This window comes from Mastigoproctus giganteus, chromosome 3 (assembly GCF_048544385.1).
Source record: "Mastigoproctus giganteus isolate SK-2022 chromosome 3, ASM4854438v1, whole genome shotgun sequence".
Classification (NCBI taxonomy): Eukaryota; Metazoa; Arthropoda; class Arachnida; order Uropygi; family Thelyphonidae; genus Mastigoproctus; species Mastigoproctus giganteus.
In genome coordinates, this window is record NC_143577.1 from 25,244,419 (window position 1) to 25,268,710 (window position 24,292).

Below are 24,292 nucleotides of genomic sequence, written 5' to 3' on the forward strand. Positions count from 1 at the left end.
AATCACAAAGGCATGTAATTCCAAATGTCATCAAAAAACTGAATAATAAAAAAATTCAAACAACTGCCAAAATTTTTAATTCAGTGTACAGTCTCATAAAAAGAAATCGGCCAATATCTGACTTACCAGCTGAATTGGAATTACGGAGTAAAAATGGTGTTGTTGATACAGGAGTTTTGTTGCATTCAATATTTTCGGGCATTAGAATCACCGAACATATTTCAAAAGAAGTAAAAAAGGAAATCTTTACTAAAATAATAAAAAAGAATTCCAAAATCACATAATAATCGATGAATCAACAACATTATCTGAACAAAGTGTCTTAATCCTTTACCTATGTGTTGAACTTGCTGAGCCATGTATGATTTTTATGGATCTTATTGAACTAGAACAGACAACTGCTGAAAGCATACATTTCTAGCATAATTACAGCTCTAAATAGCTATGGTTTTTCCAAAAAATATTTAAAAGAAAATCTTACTGGATTTTGTTCCGATGGCGCTAGTGTAATGCTGGGAAAAAAGTCAGGTGTTTTAACCAGACTTTTACAGACTTTTACTAGCCTGGCTCATCGTTTGAAATTAGCATTAGATGATTCTATAAAAAATATAAAAGAAGTGAATCGTTTTGAAATATTTCTAGATGAACTGTATGCATTATACCACCACTCTCCAAAAAACCAGTGCAATTTTAGGATGATTGCTAAAGAACTTGATGTGGAAATTATAAAGATTGGTTGTGTGTTCGGGCCACGATGTGTAGCTTTTAGCTTGTGGATGGCAATTGTAGTTTGGAGGAATTATCCTGCTTTGTGAAAACATTTTGAATCAGAAGTTAAATATTCAGGATTATTAAACCGACTTTTAAATTTCGAATTTCTTAAGGATTTAGAACTAACGACTGACATCCTGCAGGAGCTCTCTTACCTTTCAGAAGCTTAACAAAGTCACAGTATCACTATAGTAAAAGCAGATAAATTAATTATTCAAACTATCAATGCTATTGATAATTTGAAAAATTCTGAAGCTAAAATTGAGAGCATGTTGAAGTTGAAAGAAATCAAATCAAAAGTAAGGACACATTTGAAAGTAAAAATCAAAAGTAAGAACACATTTAAAAAATTACCTTTAGCATAAGTAGAGGCATATGATGCGAAAAAGCAAGCTTATGCAGCATCAGCCAAAAAAAAACCACACTCACTCCCATTTCACCCTCCGTTCGTTCCAAATGAGCCTTAAATTTATTTAGGCTATCAACTTCCACAACAAAGGATGGAAGTCTGTTCCACCAACCAACTAACCCCCGCTGGCTAAAGGCAAACTTCCGTACATCTATCCTACAACTGTCTTTCCTCAATTTTAATTTATGCCCTCTCACGTGATTATTCTGAGCAAGAGGAAGAATCCCATCAGCATTGAGCACGTTCAAACCATTCAAGGATTTATACACCTCAATCAGATCACATCGCAGGTGCCTAGTCTTGAGACACTGTAATTTGCAAAATTTAAGCCTTTCTTCGTAAGAGCAACCCTTTTTCCATTCACTAATCTTGTTGCCTTTCTCTATACTCATTCCAACAACTCTACATCCTTCTTAAAATGATGCCTCCAGACCTGTATACAGTACAGTAATACCCCGAAGTTACGCGATAGGTGGGTCCGACGAAAATCGCGTAAGTCGAATTCGCGTAAGTCGGGGTACAACTTACATATAAATACATATAAATTTTGCTTAATTGGGACCAAGCACTAACACAAACACTAGTTTAGAAGAAAAATATTAATAAAATTGCAGTTCTTTATACATATTAATATAAAATATGTACAGTATTAAAAAGTTATTTCGATGTCGATGGCTTCATAAAATCTAACAAATTCGTCTGACGACACAGCGCGTTCCTTTTTTTCACGCAGAATTTCTTCGTAGCAAGCTAATAATTTTTTTATTCCTTGCTTTGTAGCTATAACGCGTTCTTCGTTGGAGTCTATGTTTTCTAAAATTTTTAAGCCCTTTACAATTGAGATCTTTTCAATTTTCAACCTGTCAAGTTTGCAATTGTCATGTGCTTTTCGCCGTTGCTTCATTTAGGCCTGTAGCACGTGCAATATCACATGGTCTTTCATTTCGCTCAAAGCGTTTCACAATTTCATATTTTTTCTCTATCGACAGAGGCGGACTGGCCATAAGCCTTACCGGGGAAACCCCGGTGGGCCAGTGTGATTTTGGCCATAAACCATAGTGTGAGGCCACTATAAATTTTCCCGGGTAAGAATTTTTGATCCAGTCCGCCTCTGTTTATCGATAATTGCTTTTCTTTTTCTCTCTGAATCTGCAGTGTCTTCACCAGGACGCTTCCTTTTCACACCTTTTAATTTTACTAATTTTTAGGGAATAAAGCACAATTACAAAACGAGGAGCACGCTTGATACGCATAAACAAAGCTGCTCGCATGTAGCAACTGAATAAACAACACCATAAAGGCAGAGATACACTATTAACACCTCACATTTCTAGGGGTTACTACCATAAAACAATAAAAATCCAGTTGCGTTTCTGCTAGTGAAATCTGTCATAAACTGGTAGTAAACTCGATCTAATTGCATTTGCGATTATACCGATAGCTGGAATTGTGTTGGTTTTTACGTTATTATGGTGAAATGTGTTTCCCCTTCACTGATATAAAAAACATAAAAGCAGCAAAGTTGAATTTTGTTCATCTTTCGCTCTCAATCTCCGCCGTCGCACCGGATATCGATAACATATGAAAAACGACCTTGAAGATAGTGGGCGGCAGCGTTGCCAAACGAAAAAATCAAGAACCGCGTAACTCCGAGTTCGCGTAAGTCGGGGTAGCGTAAGTCGGGGTATTACTGTACTCAAGGTGTGGCCTGACCATTGCCTTATACAAGGGGATAATCACCTCCTTATCCCTGTTAGAAAAATTCCTGTATATCACTGACAAAACACTATGAGCTACTCTTGCAGACCGTGTGCACTCCTCAGAAAACTTCATATCTGCCTGCACAATTACTCCCAGGTCCTTTTCGTTCTCTACCACTGTCAGTGTAGTACCACAGAGTTGATACATCACTCTGGGGTTACTGCTTCCCATATGCAGTACTTTACATTTGTCAACATTAAACTTCTCTCAGCCCATCTACTCAACTTTTATAGATCCTGTTGCAGCAGCGTACTGTCATTAGTGTCCTTAACAACCCTGCCAACCTTTGTATCGTCTGCAAACTTGGATATTAAACTTGATATACCCTCATCAATATCATTTATAAATACAGAAAACAACAATGGACCCAAAACTGAAACACGAGGGACTCCACTAATAACATTAGTCCACGATGAGCAGTGTTCATTGATTACCACTCTCTGTCTTCTCCCCCTCAAACCATCCCTTTATCCATAGCAACAATTTGCCTCCAATGCCACACTGCTCAAATTTGTAGAGCAGTCTTCCATGTGCAACAGTATCAAAGGCCTTTCTAAGATCCAAATATATATCAAAGTTATTCCCTGCATCCAGTTCCTTTGTGACCACATCATAGTATCCAATCAAATTGGTCAGGCAAGACTTTCCCTTAACAAAACCATGCTGTGTCCGAGCTATAACTAAAGTCTTGTCAAGATGATCCTGCAGTGCTTCTTTAACCAGTGCCTCCATTAATTTTCCTGGAATAGAAGTTAAACTAACAGGTCTATAATTACTTGTGTCGCCCTTTGATCCTCCTTTGTGAATTGGGGTCACATTTGCACATCTCCAGTCCATGGGTACTTCCCCTGAGTTCAAAGAAGCTCTCATAATTATAGCTAAGGCTTTGCTTACTTCCTTTGCTGCCTCCTTTAATATAACTGGATAGATCCCATCCACCTCGGGTGCCTTTTTTATGTTTATCTTCAACAATTTCTCCTCCACTTTCCTCTCAGTTATTACAAAATCATCTAGCTCACTGCCAGAGTTTAACTCACCTCTGGCATTCCCCTTTCTGAATAACTCCTCATGGGTGAATGTAGATGCAAAATACTCATTTAGTTTGTTAGCCACCTGAGCAGGATCATCAACAGTTGAACCATCAATATCCAGTGGACCAAACTGATTCATCCCTTTCCTTCTAGAGTTTACATAGGTAAAGAACTCTTTGTTGTTTTTCTTTGCATCCTTTGTCACCTTGTAACAAGTTATTAAACTGCATTGTTTTATCCTTAAAGGATAGGTTATTAATGCAACAGAGTAATTTTAAATTAAAGAAAAAAATAATGATATCATTGACAATGAGGAATTGAAAGAAATTTAATACTGTAACAATAAAAATAACATATTTGACAATTAAACACATTGCAGATACGATGACCATGAATCTAAATGGAAAACCACTGCTTTAATTTGATCCAGATCGTTATGTAATATCATTCCTCTGTAATCATCACTCAGCTACTGAGCAAAGCAGAAGATTGACAAAAAAATATTAATAGAGAAGTACATTCTATATGGCAGTTTTTAGAATAAATTTTTCTTGAATATTTGTGTAATAATTTTTTTCATGTTATCTGTGATTACATGAAAAAGTGCCGACCGGGCTAGCTGGGTGGGTAAAGTGCCTACCTAGCAACCCAAAGGTTGCGGGTTCGAATCCTGCCTCGGGCTTGGATCAGAGTACTGCAAAAACCTTGGGAGGTGCATTATGGCCACAGAAGCCGATGCGCCAACTACTACTACCAAAAAAAACAAAAAAACATGAAAAAGTAGAATAGTTTGTTTTTTTATGTAATATTTGTTTTTATATTTTAAATATTTTGTGATAGTTTTTTGTTATGGAAAATATTTTGTTATTTTTTATTTGCAATATTAAAATTTTATCATGAAAAAATTGCATTTCGCTAGCTGTAAACAAAAGAATAAAAAAAAATTGTGTGCCGAGCATGCATTGTGGAAGTTAAGTGAAAGTTTTTTAGAATCTTTTGAAATGTTTAGTCTTCGGCATGTTGAATTATAAATTTTTTTCCGTCAATTTTTTATGAAATACGATAGAGAATGATGAAAGAAATATTTTGGTTTTTAAAATCGGACTGCTAGAAGCTGAGATATAGCGATTTAAAACGTAAATGCGACATGTGTGCATGTTACACCATGGCCGTGCTGTAGGGGTATTGATTGCATCATGTGTCGGTGCACCACGTAGCTCGTGCCTGGTATGGGTGGTACAATGGTGAGGAATCATTTCGTGTCGCATTTACGTGATGATTTTTGTCAATCCACAGATGCAGTTACTCCCACGTGAAAACTGCCTGTGGTGCGTCTAAAGAATTTTCAATTAAAAAGTCGGCAAAACTGTATGCAAGTCCATTGTTAAAATATTCACAGCTCACCACTGCAGAGAAGGGTAGCAAGACTGGTGAGGGGAACAAAAGGGTGCTCTTACCAAGAAAGGCTTAAGTTCTGCAAATTGTAGATACTGGAGACTAGGCACCTGCGAGGTAATCTGATTGAAGTGTATAAGGCCTTGAATTGTTTGAGCAGGCTCAATGCTAGTGGGATTCTTCCTCTTGCTCAGATTACAAACCTGAGGGGGCTGAAATTGAGGAAAGACAATTGAAGAATAGATGTGTGAAAATTTGCCTTTAGTCAGTGGGTAGTTGATTGCTGGAATAAACTTCCATCTGTCATTGTGGAAGTTGATAGCTTAAATACATTCAAGGAAGAAGTGGACAAACTTTTGGAGTGAATGAATGAGTGAAATGGGATATATATATTTTTTTCTTCTTAGTCTTTTTTTTTTTTTTTTTTGTTCTGATGCTGTATAAGCTTGCTTTCTTGCATCATATGCCTCTGCTAATGCATGGTGGGGAATGAAAGAATGGAGGAAATTATTCATCAGACTTTGGGGGAACACAGCCAGTGTCTACTCTGAAATTCATTTTTTGCCATAACCTGTATTTATTTATATCCCTTTTGGGGAACATGATCACACTTATGTTATATCTGAAAGTCTGAAATAATAAGGCATGGTATACCAGGATTGCATTGGATCCTTAAATTTTAATATATTGATACATTAGTTCCACTTCAAATATTTGCTGCATAAGTAACATCTGTTTTACAACACAGATCAAGTTTTCATATATTGAAGCAATATGGTAATTTTTGTATTTTTACATGTCAAAGAATAATTTTTCCCCCCTTATTTTTAGTTTTGGTAGAATCTCTACATAACAGCATTCTGCTGTTTTGTTAATGCTTCGTACAGTGGTTTTCAAACTCCCCCCCCACCCCGTCCCACTGCTACCCTCCAAGAGCACCTCCTTCCTATGAACAAAGAAAAACTTGATTTATGACAATCAGACCTGTAACACTCTCTGGAAGTGCTGTGAACCCACTCATCAAGTATCTCATTACCGATAGTTTGTTTAATTTGTTTTGTATTTTTTTTTCTGACCCTTATGAAAATTTTCAGGGATACAAATTATACAGAAATATTAATTTAAACTACAAACATGTTCCAAAATTTACCTGCATAATTGCTCCGAATTGTTTAAATTCATATGATCTCTAATACTTCTTACTACAAGTGGCTCTGGCAATAAAATGAGACATATCAGTAAATATTTATAATTAAATCATAACACAAAAGTATGTCATTTATTATATTAAATTATATGCAATTTAATGTGAATTTTATATAAAACAAAACATTAAAAAAAAACTACTAAAGTAGATGAATATCGTAGCAAGAGAATTTAAATTATAACTAAAATAGGCTTTTATTTAACTGAAAATGTATTTCTATTAACCAACTCTAGCAGAGATAGGATAGTTTTATAGATGCTGAATTGTTATGCTATTACTTGATAAAACTTAAAGCAATCAGATGTTTTAATTTTTTTCTACCTGCATTTATACAAAACATTAAAAAACCAAATGCTAATGAACACAGACTGCAGATGGTAAAGGGGGCTACTCATATTTGGAGTGGAAAATTTGAATATTTTTATTTATCCAAATTTTCCTTTAAAGTAGAATTAATACGTATTAATTTTACTTTAATAATTTATTTTTCAAAAAAATCACCACCACAGATACATAAGTCCATCTGCATACTATATTTTTTATAACTGCTCATGTCTTCTGGTTGGCACTGGCAACAGTTTCACAGCTTCTTTCACATCATCCATGTGGAATCGATATCCTGGCAGATCATCTTTCAGTACATGCTGAAAAATGATCTGTACTGAACTGAAGATGATCAATCACTTTCTAGCATAGTTTGAAATAGTAATCATAGTGTGTTGAGTTGTATTTAGTAGCACGTTTTGTAAAATAATTATATTATCATATGTCTGGTCTCTCATTTTTGATGGCATGCCATAGAACTAGTTTAAGGATTTATGCATAATTGTGTGATATGACCGTTTCACCTCTATGCACGTAACAGCAGAAAAGCAGTCCCTATGAGTTCAAGAACAGTAGGGAACCATAATCTTCCTACTGTGTATTGTGTCAATTGATTTAACTGGTTCAAAGCAAAATACCTGCAAAATGTCACATCCATAGCTATTATGCAATCCAAGAAGATATTTCCTTCCTGTTCATATTGTGCTAGGTGTTGCTGTCATATCTCAACTGCAAAAGTTTCTGTTCATCACAGTGCCACTTGGAAACCCAGTTTACACAGAACTGGGTTTCAACTATACTGCAATATGTCATAGATGATGTTATAAAAAGACCCATGAATAATATCTAGTTCCCTGGCTCTATCAACTCTTATACATAGATCTACTCTGTTACACTGGAATTTACTTAAAGATGTAACTATCGTCAGGGATAAAGGGAAGGGCTTTTACTTTCATAAAGGTGACTGTGGTGGACTCAGACAGTTTTTAAATTCTATATAGTGGGTCCAACTAATGATGTTAGCAACAGCAAATTCTAAATGGGAAGCATTGAAGGAGATAATGTTGGAAGCTACTAGGCTTTTCATACCAACTAAGAAATACTGTTCAAGGTTTAGGCCTAAATGGATGTCAGATGAATTAATGAGACTTGTGGCAGAGAAGAAAAATATGTGGGATGCATATAAATCATCAGGCAACACAGAAACCTATGGTAGGTATAAGCTAGTCAGTAATCAAGTCACAAAAAAGGTTAGGCAAGCTAAAGAAGATTATGAGAAGTCTCTGGCAAAGAATGCCAATAAAAAAAGCAAAGACTTCTTTATTTATGTAAACTCAAGAAGGTAGGGGTTGAATCAGATTGGTCCACATTATATCGATAGTTTGAATGTTGATGATCCTGCTCACGTAGCTGAATAAGTATTTTGAATCTCAATTGCACATGATCAATTCTGTAGCGTAGTGGAGGCCAGAAGTTTTTCAAATTCTAACAGAGAGCTAAATGATTTTATAACATCTGAGAGCAAAGTGGAGGAGAAATTGTTGAAGTTAAACACAAGAAAGTCACTAGGGCTGGAAGGACCTATCCAGTTATATTAAGCAAGGCAAAGGAAGTAAGCAAACTCTTAGCCATAATTATGAGAGCTTCCTTGGATATGGGGAGGTCTCCACGGACTGGAGATGTGTAAATGTATCCTTAATTCAAGAAGGGGGAACAAAGGGTGATACGAGTAATTACAGACATGTCAGTTTAACTTCCATTCCAGGGAAAATAATGGAATCACTGGTTAAAGAAGCAATGCAGGATCATCTAGACAAGGCTGCAGTTATAGTTCAGACACAGCATGGGTTTGTTAAGGGGAAATCTTGTCTGACCAATTTGACTGGATATTATGATGTGGTCACAAAAGAACAAGATGCAAAAAATCATTTTGATACATATATACTTGGATTTCAGGAAAGCTTTTGATACTGTTGCACATAAAAAAATGCCATGCTGCTCCAATTTTCAGTATGGCATTAAGGGAAAGTTGCTACAATGGATAAAGGGATGGTTGAGTGGGAGAAGACAGGGCGATAATCAATGGACACTGTTCTTCGTGGACTAATGTTATTAGTGGAGTCCCCCATGGTTCAGCGTTGGGACCATTGTTGTTTTCAGGATCTAGAAAAGTTGGGCTGATAGGATGAGAGGTAGTGACTGAAGTTGTACATTGACAAATACAAAAATACTGCACATGGATGGTAGTAGTAGTAGTAGCAATCCTAGAGTAATGTACCAATTGTACATTACTATACTCAGGGGAGTGGAGAATGAAAAAGACCTGGGGGTCTTTTTCATTCAGGGATGGTTGAATGGGAGAAGCCAGGGCGATAACCAATGGACACTGCTCTTCGTGGACTAATGTTATTAGTGGAGTCCCCCATGGTTCGGCATTGGGACCATTGTTGTTTTCAGGATCTAGAAAAGTTGGGCTGATAGGCTGAGAGGTAGTGACTGAAGTTGAACATTGACAAATACAAAGTACTGCACATGGGTGGTAGTAGTAACCCTAGAGTAATGTACCAATTATACATTACTACACTCAGGGGGAGTGGGGAATGAAAAAGACCTGGGGGTAATTGTGCAGTCAGATATCAAGTTTTCAGAGCAGCTCATGGGGTATTGTCAATGATATACAGGAACTTTGCTAGCAGGTATAAGGAGGTAATTATACCACTGTATAAGGCAATGGTCAAGCCACACCTTGGGTACTGCATACAGGTCTGGAGGCCTAAATTTAGGAAGGATGTAGAGCTGCTGGAATGAGTACAGAGAAGGGCAATGAGATTGGTGAGGGAAACAAAGGCTTAAGTTCTGCAAATTGCAGCTTCTGGAGACTATGCACCTGCGAGGTGATCTGATTGAGGTCTATAAGGCTTTGAATGGTTTGAGCAAGCTCAATGCTGATGGGATTCTTCCTCTTGCTCAGAATATGCACTTGAGGGGGCATAAATTCAAACTGAGGAAAGACAGTTGCAGAATAGATGTGCGGAAGTTTGCCTTTAGCCAGCGAGTAGTTGATTGCTGGAACAAATTTTCATCTGTTGTTGTGGAAATTGATAGCTTGAATAGATTCAAGGAGGAACTGGGTAAACTTTTGGAAGTTTTTTTTTTTTTTTGGCTGATGCTGTATAATCTTGCTTTCTTGCATCATATGCCAATGCTAATGCTAAAGACAGAAAACGAGGGTTGCAATGTCTCCCCAACAACCTTGTACTGTCAAGTCACTAAACTGAAACGTGATATGATATAGGACTACAGTGAGACATTTTAATGCAGTAGTTGAAATCCATAAAACTGATTTCAGTGATATTATGATGCCATAAAATTTAAAAAGATATTAGTAACTTAAGCAGAAAAGTGAATAATGGTATTTTTCTATAAATTGAACCTTAAAGTTGTGTACTTAGCCTTGGTCTTCAGTGAGAGCAGAAATTCACATAATGTAAAGCAAATTCAAATGGGATACATTACAGACCCCCCCTTCCCACAACCACACACACACACTGGTCTCGCGATAGAATTCCACAGCGATCCAGAAATTAGGCATATTGTTCCTAGTTAATTAATTCCACTGTAATGCAAACTACACTGCAGTGGAATTATCAAGTGGAATAAATATTTTCTATGCTGATTATAGAAAAATAATTATTTCTATATTAAATGGCACATGTTCTTCATATTCTTCTGTGTGGTGGCTTCAATGTGCACATAGTCTGTAGTCAGCACACCAAAAACTGTAAGGTTAAAGGTCTAAGAAAAGTAGGATTAGATTATGCAAATTATCAGGCACTCATCCCACAATCGATTTCAAAAGAAATTCCTATAAATGACCAAACCATGAATGGAAAAGACCCACATATTTTTAAGTCAAGAATGTAATATTAAAACAAAAAACTATCCCTGAATTACATTGTGGATTAAGGTAATTACACTTAAATAAATTAAATTACACTTAAATAAATAATTGACTTGCAAACTAAGCAAGCTAAAAACTGCTTGTTATCAATAAATTTGTTATCAAAAATATTAAAAGGAAACTTACTCCAACTAGGAGGCATTTTTGCTACAGCAAGGTGCTGAAGATCATCAAATGTTGCATCTAAAATCTGGAGGAATAAATAAAAATTTATAAAGTATAACTAATAGATTATTGTATCTCATATGATCACTACATGAATGGGAAAAATTTGTACATGTATATAATAAACTACTGTATTTAAAGACCAAATACACAAGGCATAATTCATTAGCATTAGCAGAGGCATATGATGCAAGAAAGCAAGCTTATGCAGCATCAGCCAAAAAAACACTTCCACTTCATCCCCCCGTTCGTTCGAAATATCTGTCCAGCTGAGCTTTAATTTATTTAGGCTATCAACTTCCACAACAAGGGATGGAAGTCTGTTCCCCCAACCAACTACCCGCTAGCTAAAGGCAAATTTCCGCACATCTATCCTACATCTGTCTTTCCTCAATCTGAATTTATGCCCTCTCATGTGATTATTCTGAGCAATGGGAAGAATCCCATCGGCATTGAGCATGCTCAAACCATTCAAGGTTTTATACACCTGTATCAGATCACCTCGCTGGTGCCTAGTCTCCAGACACTGTAATTTACAAAACTTAAGCCTTTCTTCGTAAGAGCAACCCTTTGTTCATTCACTAATCTTGTTGCCCTTCTCCGTACTCGTTCCAGCGGCTCTACATCCTTCTAGAAATGAGGCCGCCAGACCTGTTACAATACTCAAGGTATGGCCTGACAATTGCCTTATACAAGAGAATAATCACCTCCTTATCCCTGCTAGAAAAATTCCTGTATATCATTGACAAGACACTATGAGCTACTCTTGCAGCCCGTCTGCACTGCTCAGAGAACTTTATATCTGCCTGCACAATTACCTCCAGGTCCTTTTCATTCTCTACCACTGTCAGTGTAGTACCATAGAGTTGATACATTGCTCAGGGGTTGCTGTTTCCCATATTTAGTACTTTACATTTGTCAATGTTAAACTTCATTTGCCACCTCTCAGCCCATCTGCTCAACCTTTCCAGATCCTGTTGCAGCAGCATAGCGTAAGTAGTATTCTTAACAACCCTGCCAACCTTTGTATCGTCTGCAAACTTGGACATTAAGCTTGATATACCATCATCAATATCATTTATGAATACAGAAAACAATAATGGACCCAAAACTGAACCCCGAGGGACGCCACTAATAACATTAGTCCACGATGAGCAGTGTCCATTGATTACCCCTTTCTGTCTTCTCCCTCTCAACCACTCCTTTATTCATACCAGCAATTTGCCTCCAATGCCACATTGCTCCAATTTGTGCAGCAGTCTTGATTGTGCAACAGTATCAAAGCCTTTCTAAGATCCAAATATATAATATCGAAGTTATTCCCTGCATCCAGTTCTTTTGTGATTGCATCATAGTATCCAATCAGATTGGTAAGGCAAACTTTCCCTTAACAAAACTATGCTGTGTCCAAGCTATAACTGAAGTCTTGTCTAGATGATCCTGCAGTGCTTCTTTAACCAGTGCCACCATTAATTTTCCTGGAACAGAAGTTAAACTCACAGGTCTATAATTACTTGTGTCAGCCTTTGATCCTCCTTTGTGAATTGGGGTCACATTTGCACATCTCCAATCTATCAATCTATGGGTACCTCCTCTGAGTCCAAGGAAGCTCTCATAATTATGGCTAAATGTTTGCTTACTTCCTTTGCTGCCTCCTTTAATATAACTGGATAGATCCCATCCACCCCAGGTGCCTTTTTTGTGTTTATCTTCAACAATTTCTCCTCCACTTTACTCTCAGTTATTACAAGATCATCTAGCTTACTGATAGAGTTGAATACACCCCTGGCATTCCCCTCACTGAATAACTCCTCATGTGTGAATGTTGATGCAAAATATTTATTTAGTTTGTTAGCTAACTGAACAGGATCATCAACAGTTGAACCATCAATATCAAGTGGACCAATCTAATTCATCCCCTTCCTTCTAGAGTATGCATAAGAAAAGAACTCTTTGCTGTTTTTCTTTACATCCTTTGCCAAAGATTTCTCGTAATCTGCCTTCGCCTGCATAACCTCCTTTTTGTAACTTGGTTACAGATCAACTTATATCTATCATAGGCTTCTGTTTCACATGTTAATTTATATACATCCCATGGATTTTTCTTCTCTGCCATATGTCTCATTAGTTCACCTGACATCCATTTAGGCCTAAACCTTGAACAATATTTCTTAGTTGGTATGTAAAGCCTAGTAGCTTCCAAGATAAGTTCTTTGAATGCTTCCCATTTTGAATTTGCTGTTGGTAACATCATCAGTTGGTCCCACTGTATAGAATTTAAATACAGTCTCAGACCATCATAGTCGCCTTTACGAAAGCAAAAACCCTTCCCTTTACCCCTGATGGTAGTTACCTCTTTGAGTAAATCCCACTTCAGCACACTGTGATCACTGCCACCTAGTGGTTCCTTTATCTGCAGATTCTTAATGGATGAAGAATAATTACTGATAATCAAATCAAGAGTATTACTCCCTCTAGTTTCCTCCCGAACATGCTGATGTAGAAAACAATCATCCAATAAATCCACAAAAGCCTTGCTAGTGTGTGAGTGACCAATCCACAAATTCCAATCAATATTTGGAAAATTAAAATCTCCCATTATAAGACTCTCTGATTTACTGGCCCACTCTATTTCCCTGTACAGTTTCTTATTATACTCATCAGAGTCATTAGGCCTATAGCACACTCCTACTCTCAATTTTGATCTCCCAATGCTTATGTCACACCAAACTGAATCAACACTGCACTGTCCAGCGATGTTGACTGGCTTCACTTCCTTGGATTTTATGTGTTTCTTAACTAATAGCATAACCCCTCCTCCCTTCCTATCCTGTCTATCCTTTCTGTAGACATTATACTCCCCAAATTCCAGTTCCGCATTCCTTATATCTGTGTGACACCACATCTCTGATATCCCAACAAAATCTGCCTTTGATGTTTTAAGCAATACCTCAAATTCATTTATCAAACTCCTAGCATTGGTGTACACGCAAGTATACATGCACCTGTTCCTATTCTTAGTACCCTAACACAACCCACTTGTTTACTAGTACCGCAATGACTCCCAGCACTCTTGGAAATATCCTGCATCTTGTTATCCAGGCTGCTGCTCATTCCAATAGAAGCAGTGCAAGAATCACTTTCACCTCTGCCAGTGGCTACTGTTAATCTAATAGTCCTTGTATCCCCCCCAAGCTAGCAGTTTTCCAACCCACCTAACACTGCCTCGATTGCATCAGCAAATATTTTTTCACCTTTTCTATTTAAGTGTATCCCATCCCTGTAGAAGCAGTCTCTCCTGTTAATGAGTACAGACCAGGCTGAAAAAAATTCTACCCCTTGAGCCTTGCACAGTCTTTCCAGGGTCGAATTGATCGACAAGGCTCTCATCATATACTCCCTCCTATAGTGTCTGGGCAGAATTGCAGACACTTTCAAATTCAACCCTAATTCACGGCTTGTTTTCAACAGTGACCTGTACTTGTTAAGTAATTCTGCCGGTCTCCTACTCTTAATATCATTAGTGCCAACGTGTACAACTATATCACCTTTTGTGCCCTTAAAAGGTGATATCCGCTCTACAACGTCATCAACCTTTGCCCCTGGCAGACATACCCTGGTCCTGTTCCACCTATCCTTTTTACAAAACATGTTCCCTGTTTCCCTGACAATAGAGTCACCAACTACTACTAGTTCCTGTGGGACCAGCACATTCTGCCTTGGGGGGTTGCCGCTGTGTTGCGTGATGATCAAGTGCAAGCTTTGGCGTTGATGTGGACAGCTGAGAGCTTGATGGGCCCCTTCACTTTGATCCTCCGAGGGCATCCACCATGTCCTTCAAGCTCTCATATAGGCCCATAACAATGCTGAGTTGTCGCCTGATTTCGTTACACTCCTTGCATCACGCACACCCAAAGACATCCCCCATGGCAATTACATCCTGTACCTGATTGCTCCAGAAACATCATGCAAGCAGTGCATTTTAAAAGGCTGTGATTCAGAGGGAAATTGGCCCCCCCTCAGTTCTCCCCTGAGCCACAGCACTCCCATTAGCTTGAGCCTTTTGCTTTGCTGCTCTGGTCTGAGTCATGATTTCAATTTAATTTCAATAAAATTTCAATTTCAGTACAAAATTATAACCCTAAACTTGTATCCCAACACAGTTATAATGCTATATATATTTTTCAGTATCGATTATTATCTACGAGTTCCGTTTATATAACTTCCGTATCAAGTTATGTACTAATTAATTATGTTACGTTTATAATCTAAGTCATTATATGTATTTAGTTAAAAGTACAATTTAATTGACAACGAAGTTTAACAAAATTAATAGATTTTACTGATTAATTGACAATATTATATTATATAGTGTACTATACTAAGCTTACGCTATCCAGTTCGGGATATAACGTTGTGTCGTATAACAATGGCAGCAAGTTACAAACGGTAAATCTACGGACACTTAATTATTAATTAACTTCCAAATCTCGCTGTCTCAATTCAGTATAAACTAAGGATCCTGACTAGGTCTATAAGCTACTTATAGAAAATAATTTGATGTAACAATTGGTCAATGAAGCAGCTAAATATGGCTAAAAAACGTCTCATTCAGCAGAGCTGCAACTTGTAACACGTGGATTTGATACCCTTACCGATACTTTTATGCAATTACAAGGCCGAGTAAAGAATAAATACACCACATTAATCAGAAAATCACAAAATAATGCTATATTACTAAATTTAAATCAAAAGTTTTAGAAAAACAATAATTTCAAATCATTAAATAAGAAAATCCACTTAGCGGCTTTGAACACTTCTGACTCCCACTCCATATGGGTTTAAATTAAGTATACAATATAGGTGTAGATACACCATGGTTAACCCATAAAATTAAACTACATACATAGTGTAAAGGCATTGTTTTAATTATATCTCATATTGTGACTACCTTCACGAGATATCAGGTATTGCACTACTTCGAATAAGTAAAGCTTCTCTAGCAGAGAAGACTACTGTTACGTATTCTCAGTGGGCACACCACCCAGACGGCTCAGTTTCAAGGCTAGTTGGCCTACCATCAGTGGGTGGGCAGGTACCCTGGTAATGCAACCATGCCATCACAGTTGCGAAGGTAATTCCACAATATGAGAGGTGCCAAATGGTGAACAGAATGATACTGTATTTAAACACTAAACGCACAAGGCATAATTCCATATGGGTTTAAATTAACTGTATAATATCGGTAAATAAACTATAGTTAACTCATAAAATTAAACTATGTACGTAGTGCAAAGGCATCATTTTAATTATATCTCATATTGTGTGTTACATCTCATATTATAATATGAGACACCGGTATTATATAGTTAATTTAAACCCATATGGAATTATGCCTTATACATTTAGTTTTTAAATACAGTATCATTCTGTTCACCATTTGGCATCTCTCATATTGTGGAATTAACTTCGCAACGTGATGGCACGTTTGCATTACCAGGGTACCTGCCCACCCACCGATGATAGGCCAACAAGCCTTGGAACAGTGCCGTCTGGGTGATGGTGTCCACTGAGAATAAGTAATAGTAGTCTTCTCTACTAGAGAAACATTACTTATACGAAATAGTGCAATACCTGATTTCGTGAGATCGGCAAAAGGGCGTCCTTATGAAGAAAGACTTCGAATATGTGGGTTGCAGAGTTTGGAAACTAGACACCTTAGAGGAGATTTGATTGATTAAGGCTCTGAGAGGTGTTTAAGGCTCTGAGAGGCATCAGTAAAATGAATGAGGACGAAATTTTCACGATTATAAATGATGCTAGAACTAGGGGACATAAATTCAAGTTACAGGGGGAAATATTTAGATTGGACTGCAGGAAGTTTTATTTTAGCCAGCGAGTTATAAATTACTGGAATAAGTTGCCTTCATGGGTGGTAGAGGCAGACAGTTTGGGGAAATTCAAAGGTCATCTGGACAGTACTTTCGGATAAGGGAAGCGCATAGGATGATAGGTTTAATTTCTTTTTTTTTTTATTAATTATTATTATTTATTTTATTTTTTTTTTGTTTTTATCATTGTTTTGTTCAGATTTTTTTTTTTTTTTTGTGGCTGGTGCAGCATAAGCCATAGGCTTTCTTGCACCATGCGGCCACTACAAATACTAATACTATCTCATGAAGGTAGCCACAATATGAGATATAATTAAAATGATGCCTTTACACTACATACGTAGTCTAATTTTATAGGTTAACTATGGTGTATCTACACCGATATTATATAATAAACTGCAGAAATTTGGGACTATATGCTTAACATTTTCTTAGACTCTTTTCCCAAAATTTTGTTTGGACTAACCTTGGCCAACTTGGAACACTGGTTATTGATCCTGTTTGATATGGGTCGTGGAGCTATGTTACTCTACTAGGATAAAGTTGGCAATGAATCGTTGATCTTTCAGGGAAAGGGGGTTGAAGAGAAGGTGCTTGTATTATAGAGAACTGATGTTTAAATATACTAATCCATATGAGAACAATTTGTAGACCTGAATTTCTGTTCAGAGTGAGGTGAGGTGATATATGGGTAGTATAAGTTTTCCTTTACACATTAAGAATTTTATTTTCTTTAATGATGTAGTATGGATGCTTGCAGTGGACATTTTGATCATTCAGTTGGAATGTATTTTCAACAAAATGCTTACTTCAGATGTAATTTCTAATGCAACCCATTTCTATGCATCTAATGCATTTGAAAACCATTTTTTTCATACATCACATCAAACTGTTCATACATAATTTTGATTCATCCTGTAGATGCATACTGAGATACTAAACAACTGCAGATATACTCCTTATTACTTAAATTAAACATGATTTTTGGTTTTGATTCTCTTTATTAAATATTGCCAACACTTTTAATTCTTTTCCATACACAACATGTTTTTACAGGTGAATTTGAGCACTTAAAGAAAAGGGTTAATGCCCATGAAAGAATTAAAATGGGAGACACATCAAATGCTCAGTTTCCTAGTTCAATTGGCGCCTCCATAGCCAGGCGGGCAGGAGCAGCAGTGTGTAGCACACGCTTCTTGATTAGACTGGGGTTTGAGCCCATGATCACCAAATACGGAGGATGCGAAAAGGTCAGGGAATGACCACAGCACATCCCTGGAGCAATATGGCCTTAGTTGCTAATGCTCCTAAAAAAAACAAATAACAACAATAACCTAGTTCAATACTAGGGCCTACTTTCTTGCACCATGTAGCACAGTGAGATCACCATGGGCAGCAGCCTGGAAAGCAAGGTGCTGGGGATTTCCAGGATTAGTGGGAGTGATCATGGAACAAATAAATACATGGGCTGTGTAATTAGTGTAACTAAGAGTAAGAACAGGTGCATGTATACTTGCATGTACACCAATGCTAGAAGTATAGTTAATAAATTTGATGAGATTTAAGTGCTGGTCAAGACATCAAAGGCAGATATTGTTGGTTTGTTATTTGGTTTTTTTTTTTAGGAGCATTAGCAACTAAGGCCATATTGCTCTGTGAATATGCGGTGGTCATTCCCTGACCTTTCTGCATCCTCCGTATTTGGTGGTGACGGGCTCGAACCCCGGTCTAATCAAAAAGCGTGTGCTACGCACTGCTGTTCCTTCCAACCTGGCTACGGAGGCGCCAGATAGATAGATATTGTTGGGATATCAGAAACAAAGTGTCACACGGATATAAGCAGTGCAGAATTGGAATTTGGGGAGTACAATGTGTACAGAAAAGATAGACAGGACAGGAAGGAAGGAGGGTTTATGCTGTTAGTTAAGAAACACTCAAAATCTAAGGAAGTGAATCCAATTGACACTGATGGACAATGCAATGTTGAGTCAGTGTGGTGTGACATAAGTGCTCGGAAAGGGAAAATGAGAGTAGGTGTGTGTTATAGGCCTAATGACTCTGATAAATATAATGAACAATTGGGCAGAGAAATAGAGTGGGCCAGTAAATCAGAATGTCTTATAATGGGGGATTTTAACTTTCCTGACATTGACTGGAACTTGTGGGTTGGTCACTCGCACACTAGCAAGACTTATTTATTAGATGACTGTTTTCTACAGCAACATGTTCGAGAGGTAACCAGAGGGAGTAATATTCTTGATCTGATTACCAGCAGTGATTATTCATGCATTAAGAATATGCAGATAAATGAACCACTGGGTGACAGTGATCACAGTATTCTAATGTGGGATTTACTTAAAGATGTAACTACCATCAAGGGTAAAGGGAAGGGTTTTTGCTTTTGTAAAGGGAACTACAGAGGTCTCAGACAGTTTTTAAATTCTGTGCAGTGGCATTAACTTATGATTATGTTACCAACGTTGAATTCTAAATGGGAAGCCTTCAGGGACTTAATCTTGGAGGATATTAGGCTTTTCATACCAATTTAAAAAAAAAAAAAAAAACTGTTCAAGATTTAGGCCTAAATTGATGTCAGGTGAATTAATGAGGCTCGTGGCAGAGAATGAAAATGTTTGGAATGCATACAAAGTATCAGGTGACACAGAAGCCTATGGCAAATATAAGCTAGTCTGTAATCAAGTCACAAAGGAGGTTAGGCAGGCGAAGGTAGATTATGAGAAATCTTTGGAAAAGGAAAAAGAAAACGGCAAAGAGTTCTTCACTAATGTAAAGTCTAGAAGCTAAGGGATGAATCAGATCGGTCCACTTAACATAGATGGTTCAACTATTGATGATCATGCTCAGGTAGCTGATGCACCCTGTGCACCACAAACAACTGTGGCAGGGACTACATGACAGTTGAAAGAAGTAGTTAATATTATGTACTCTCATAAGTAATTACATGTACAAGTGGTTTTTTTTTTTTTTAATACTATGAAGGTATTTTGATAAATAAAGTAACATCTATCGTTAAAATAAATGAATGCTCCCTTTGGTGTGCCATCACTTTTAAAATGTTACTACTCAGGTATTTCATTATAAAAGTTGTCTTTTTCAAAAAAAAAATAATAATAATAATAAATAATAATAATCATGGCAATGACAATCTGAGCCCATACATGTTGTTGTTTTTTTTTTTTTTTTTTTTGGATGTAACAAACACTGTGGTTCTGTTTAATTCAGTGCAAAGCCACAAACTGCTATGTACTAAGTAAGAAATTCTGGACCCCCCCCCCACCAACTGTTCTTACCTAGAACACAGTTATTTCCATTCTTCAGCCTGATGAATATATATGGATGGTGAACATTTTGAAAAATGACACACCAAGCAAGATGCTCCATAGCAATCACAGGTGACAATTTCTTTAATGCAAGGATCACAAACTAAAGCCACAATGGGATAAATTCTTGAATAAGTTTAGTGACTATTGAGAAACAGTAATTTTCATAATATATGCACTGAATGTGTTCCCTTTCGAAATTAGTGAAATTATTTTATTTAGCAGAATGTCTTTATATAAAATATACTACGATAAGGCAAACATTTTAAGAAAAAATGCATACTCACCAAACCTCTTATATCAGGATAATTCATGGCAGCCCATGTTGCAGTGTATCCTCCTATGGACCATGCAAAAATTACTATGTCTCCAGGAAGAAATCCAAGTCTGTTTATGGCAAACTGTACTACCACATCTACTGCAGAAGTTTCCTGATTAGGGAATGGAACACCCTAGAAATAATATTGTATGACATAAAATATTTTGTAATCAAGAATATCCTACAAGCCAATAGGCAAATTTCATAACTTTATAGAGAATCCAAGTTTAGTGTCCATGTCTAGTATACATTATCAAAATATAGCTTACAAACTCACATCCTTTTGAGTAGACTGATAAGTGTTTCCATCACTTCATATTCAACTATTTTTATATATAAATTTTTTTTTTTTCAGTTGATCAATAAAAATACAGGAGAAATTTAAGAATCTGTAATATTAATTTTGCAACAGCATAATTAACACATTTTTTTTTATATAACATATACAGGTAGTTCCCGACTTTACAAGTTAATTCATTCCTAGCACATGCTTGTAAAGCTAAAACTCATAAAGCGGGATTTATTTCCCATAGATGTTAAAAACAGGGGTTACTCGACAATGAAATTTGACCATAGTAATGTTAAATTAAGGTCAACAACACAATAGTTTATGTTTAAACAATGACTTATTTATCCAAAGAAATGAAAACATATATGGATGGTAAACATCTTGAAAAATGACACACCTCAAGCAAGATGCTACTTCATAGCAATCATAAATAAATAAATAAATTATTTATGTCATACAAATGTTAAAGAATGTTTATTCTTCATTATCGTTGACAAAATTCACACTCTTTGATGGTTCATCACTTGCTGATGGTTCATATGGCTGCATGTTTGCTTATGATCTCACATTTTGCTTCCAATGTTACTCCTCTTCATTGTTTCTTTTTTTCAAAATCACTCTCCATAGTATTATTTCGTTTTGGCATACTGTACAGTATTAATAAGAAGGATAAATATGAAATAAGACAAGACAGCGAAAATGAAGAGCAACACAACCACTCTTTATAATGTCAGCCTGGTAACTGCTTTATGTTATGTGAGTCAGTGAGATGCTCCTGACTGCCTGAACAAACAAATGCAGTTTGTTTGTTCAGGCAGTCAGGAATGCAAACACAGTAGTATTGTACTGAATAGCTATGTGTGTTCTTTGAAATGCCTTATTTATTGCAACTAATGTTCATATTCCCAATTTTGTTGATTCTTGATACTTGGGAAAAAAAAAAAAAAAAACTCATAATCCCGGGAACTCGTAAAGCGAAAACCTTACGAGTAAAGTGGGAACTGCCTGTATTGCATTACACTTCTTTTTTTTTTTTTTTGAGGAGTTTCATCAATTTGTTTTCTTTCAAACTTGTTTTGGGATCATGAACTGCAAATCACCATACCCTGGTCCAGGGTATGGTGACATCACGACTAAAATCATTAGGACCAGGATAGTGACACTGATGTTAACAGAGAACGAATGGAACCATGATTTGTTGGACCAGGCAACTGGTCCAACAAATCTTTTCAACTTTCAACAACAAATCTTTTCAACTCCTTAAATGTCTAGTACAGGAACTTCCCGACTTATGTAAGGGTTTCATTCCATGGAACACTACATAAGTCGGAATTTCCCCCATGCTTGTGCAGCACTTGCAACTGTGCTCGCTGAATTGATTCAATCAAAACAGAAATGTTCAATGAACATGTAAATATTTATTGTATTTATTCAATTTTTTTATCTCGGCACAGGAAAAATTACAAAAGTATGCAATTTAAAAAAAATTTCAAAATTATAAAATTACAAAAAAAGAGAAGAGACAGGCATAACGTCAATAAGTTTTACCTCTCAAGTATTGTTTCCAGAATCGACGTCTTCAGCTGATAAGTACACTGCTGCGGAGGTTGAGGGCTGTGGAGATTTAGAAGGTGTCGGCCACTCAACTTTATGAAAGAACATATTAATGGATGACTGAATGGTAGCTTTTTTCTATTCATCATAGATTTCTTTGTAGCAACCAAGTATATCATTTACCACTCTGTTAACTTTTAAGAATCATTCACTGTCAGGATCCATCTTCTCAAACCTCGCCATTGTTGATGCAATTTCAAGAAATGCCATTGCCATCTCTGGTGATGAAGTGTCTCGGCTCTTCATTTAGTTCATCTTGAGCTTCATTAGCATTTTCTTCTTTCACTATCACTGCCTGCAAGTCAATAAGTTCTTCATTGGATAATTCATTCTTTTCTTCTTCTATTAACTCCTCCACGTCTCTGGCATCAACTTCCAACTGAAGTAGCTCTGCAAACTTTACAACCTTATCTGAAACCTCTTCATATCATTCGTCTTTTTCAAATCCTTCGAAGCCTTTACGTGCCTTTTATTTTACGTGAAAATATGCCACGGCATATTTTCTTCCATGCGCCACTTAAACAACTTTTAGTAATTTCTGCCCAGGCCTTATTAATGTTTAAGATGGCGTGGTAAATACTGTAAGATTTTCAAAAGGCTCTTAACATAAAATTTTTCTCATTGTCTACTGCAGACAATGCCTGAGCAAATATTGTGTATAAATAGTATGCTTTTAAATTTAAATTATGGAGGTGCCTCCAACCTGATCCATAGGTTGGAGGCGCCTCCATAGCCAGGTGGGCAGGAGCAGCAGTGCATAGCACACGCTTCTTGATTAGACCGGAGTTCGAGCCCGTGACCACCACATATCCCCAGCGCAATATGGCCTTAGTTGCTAATGCTCCTAAAAACCAAATAACAAACAAACATAGGTTGGATGAGTGAAGTCGTGTTTGGGGGAAGAAATATGACTCTCACGTTCGAATTGAAATCGTCTATATGCGTAGACAATTTCAATTCGATAAGGGCATCAAGACGATTGATGCCCTTAGGTGCACGAGGATTTCCAGAATGGTACACAAGCAGTGGTTTTAATCTGTAATCTCCCGCTGCATTAGCCCCAAGCAAGAGCGTGGCCCTATCTTTTGATGCCTTGAAACCTGGCATCGTATTTTCCTCTTTGGCAATGTATGTTTTTCAATAGAGCAGTCTTGTCAACCTTAAAAATTTGCTGCGTTCGATAGCCGCCTTCATCAATAATTTTTCCCAACACGTCACAAAATTTCTCTGCAGCTGCAGAATTGGCACTGGCAACATCACCGCATACTTTAACGTTTTGGAAACCAGCGCGTTGCTTGAGTCTATTAAACCACCCGTTGCTTGCCACAAACTTGGATTGGTGTTTGCCATACTTATCCTTAATATCTTTATAAATACTTGTTGCTTTTGCTTGAATGGTCACATTAGACTCAGGGGCACTTGCTTCTGAACCTGATTTTCCATTCATATTATTAACAGCTGTTCCATCTTTGATATAGCACCTGAACGCTGTTTTACGATCACTGTTGATCTTAAGCGCGTTGATCCTTTGACATGTTCTTTTATACACACACTGTCTCTTAAAATAGTATTCACTGTTGAAGCAGCAAGACTTAATTCTCTTGCAGTAGATGACAAACTTTGTCCTACTTTGTACTTCTTAATCATTTTCATCTTTATTTTTAAATCAATTTTAGTGGCAGTACACTTTTCATTGGTCACTTTCCCTTCATCATTGTAATACGTAAATAGGAAGGAAGAGAAGTTTCTGAAAATTTGTTTTTTATATGATTGAAGATTTCAGTGAAGGGGAACACATTTCACCATAATAGCAT

General features: G+C 36.8%; 1 protein-coding gene across 1 annotated transcript in view; it reads right to left on the reverse strand.

The window, feature by feature from the left end:
- LOC150087813 (phosphatidylserine lipase ABHD16A) overlaps nt 1-24,292 on the reverse strand; it is a 227,562-nt gene that overhangs the window by 71,086 nt on the left and 132,184 nt on the right. The window contains exons 12-14 of the mRNA XM_090370439.1: nt 20,544-20,708; nt 10,986-11,049; nt 6,518-6,581 (exon numbers count right to left, since the gene is read on the reverse strand). Of these exons, the coding sequence (XP_090226565.1) occupies nt 6,518-6,581; nt 10,986-11,049; nt 20,544-20,708 (293 nt within the window). The remainder of the gene's footprint in view (nt 1-6,517; nt 6,582-10,985; nt 11,050-20,543; nt 20,709-24,292) is intronic.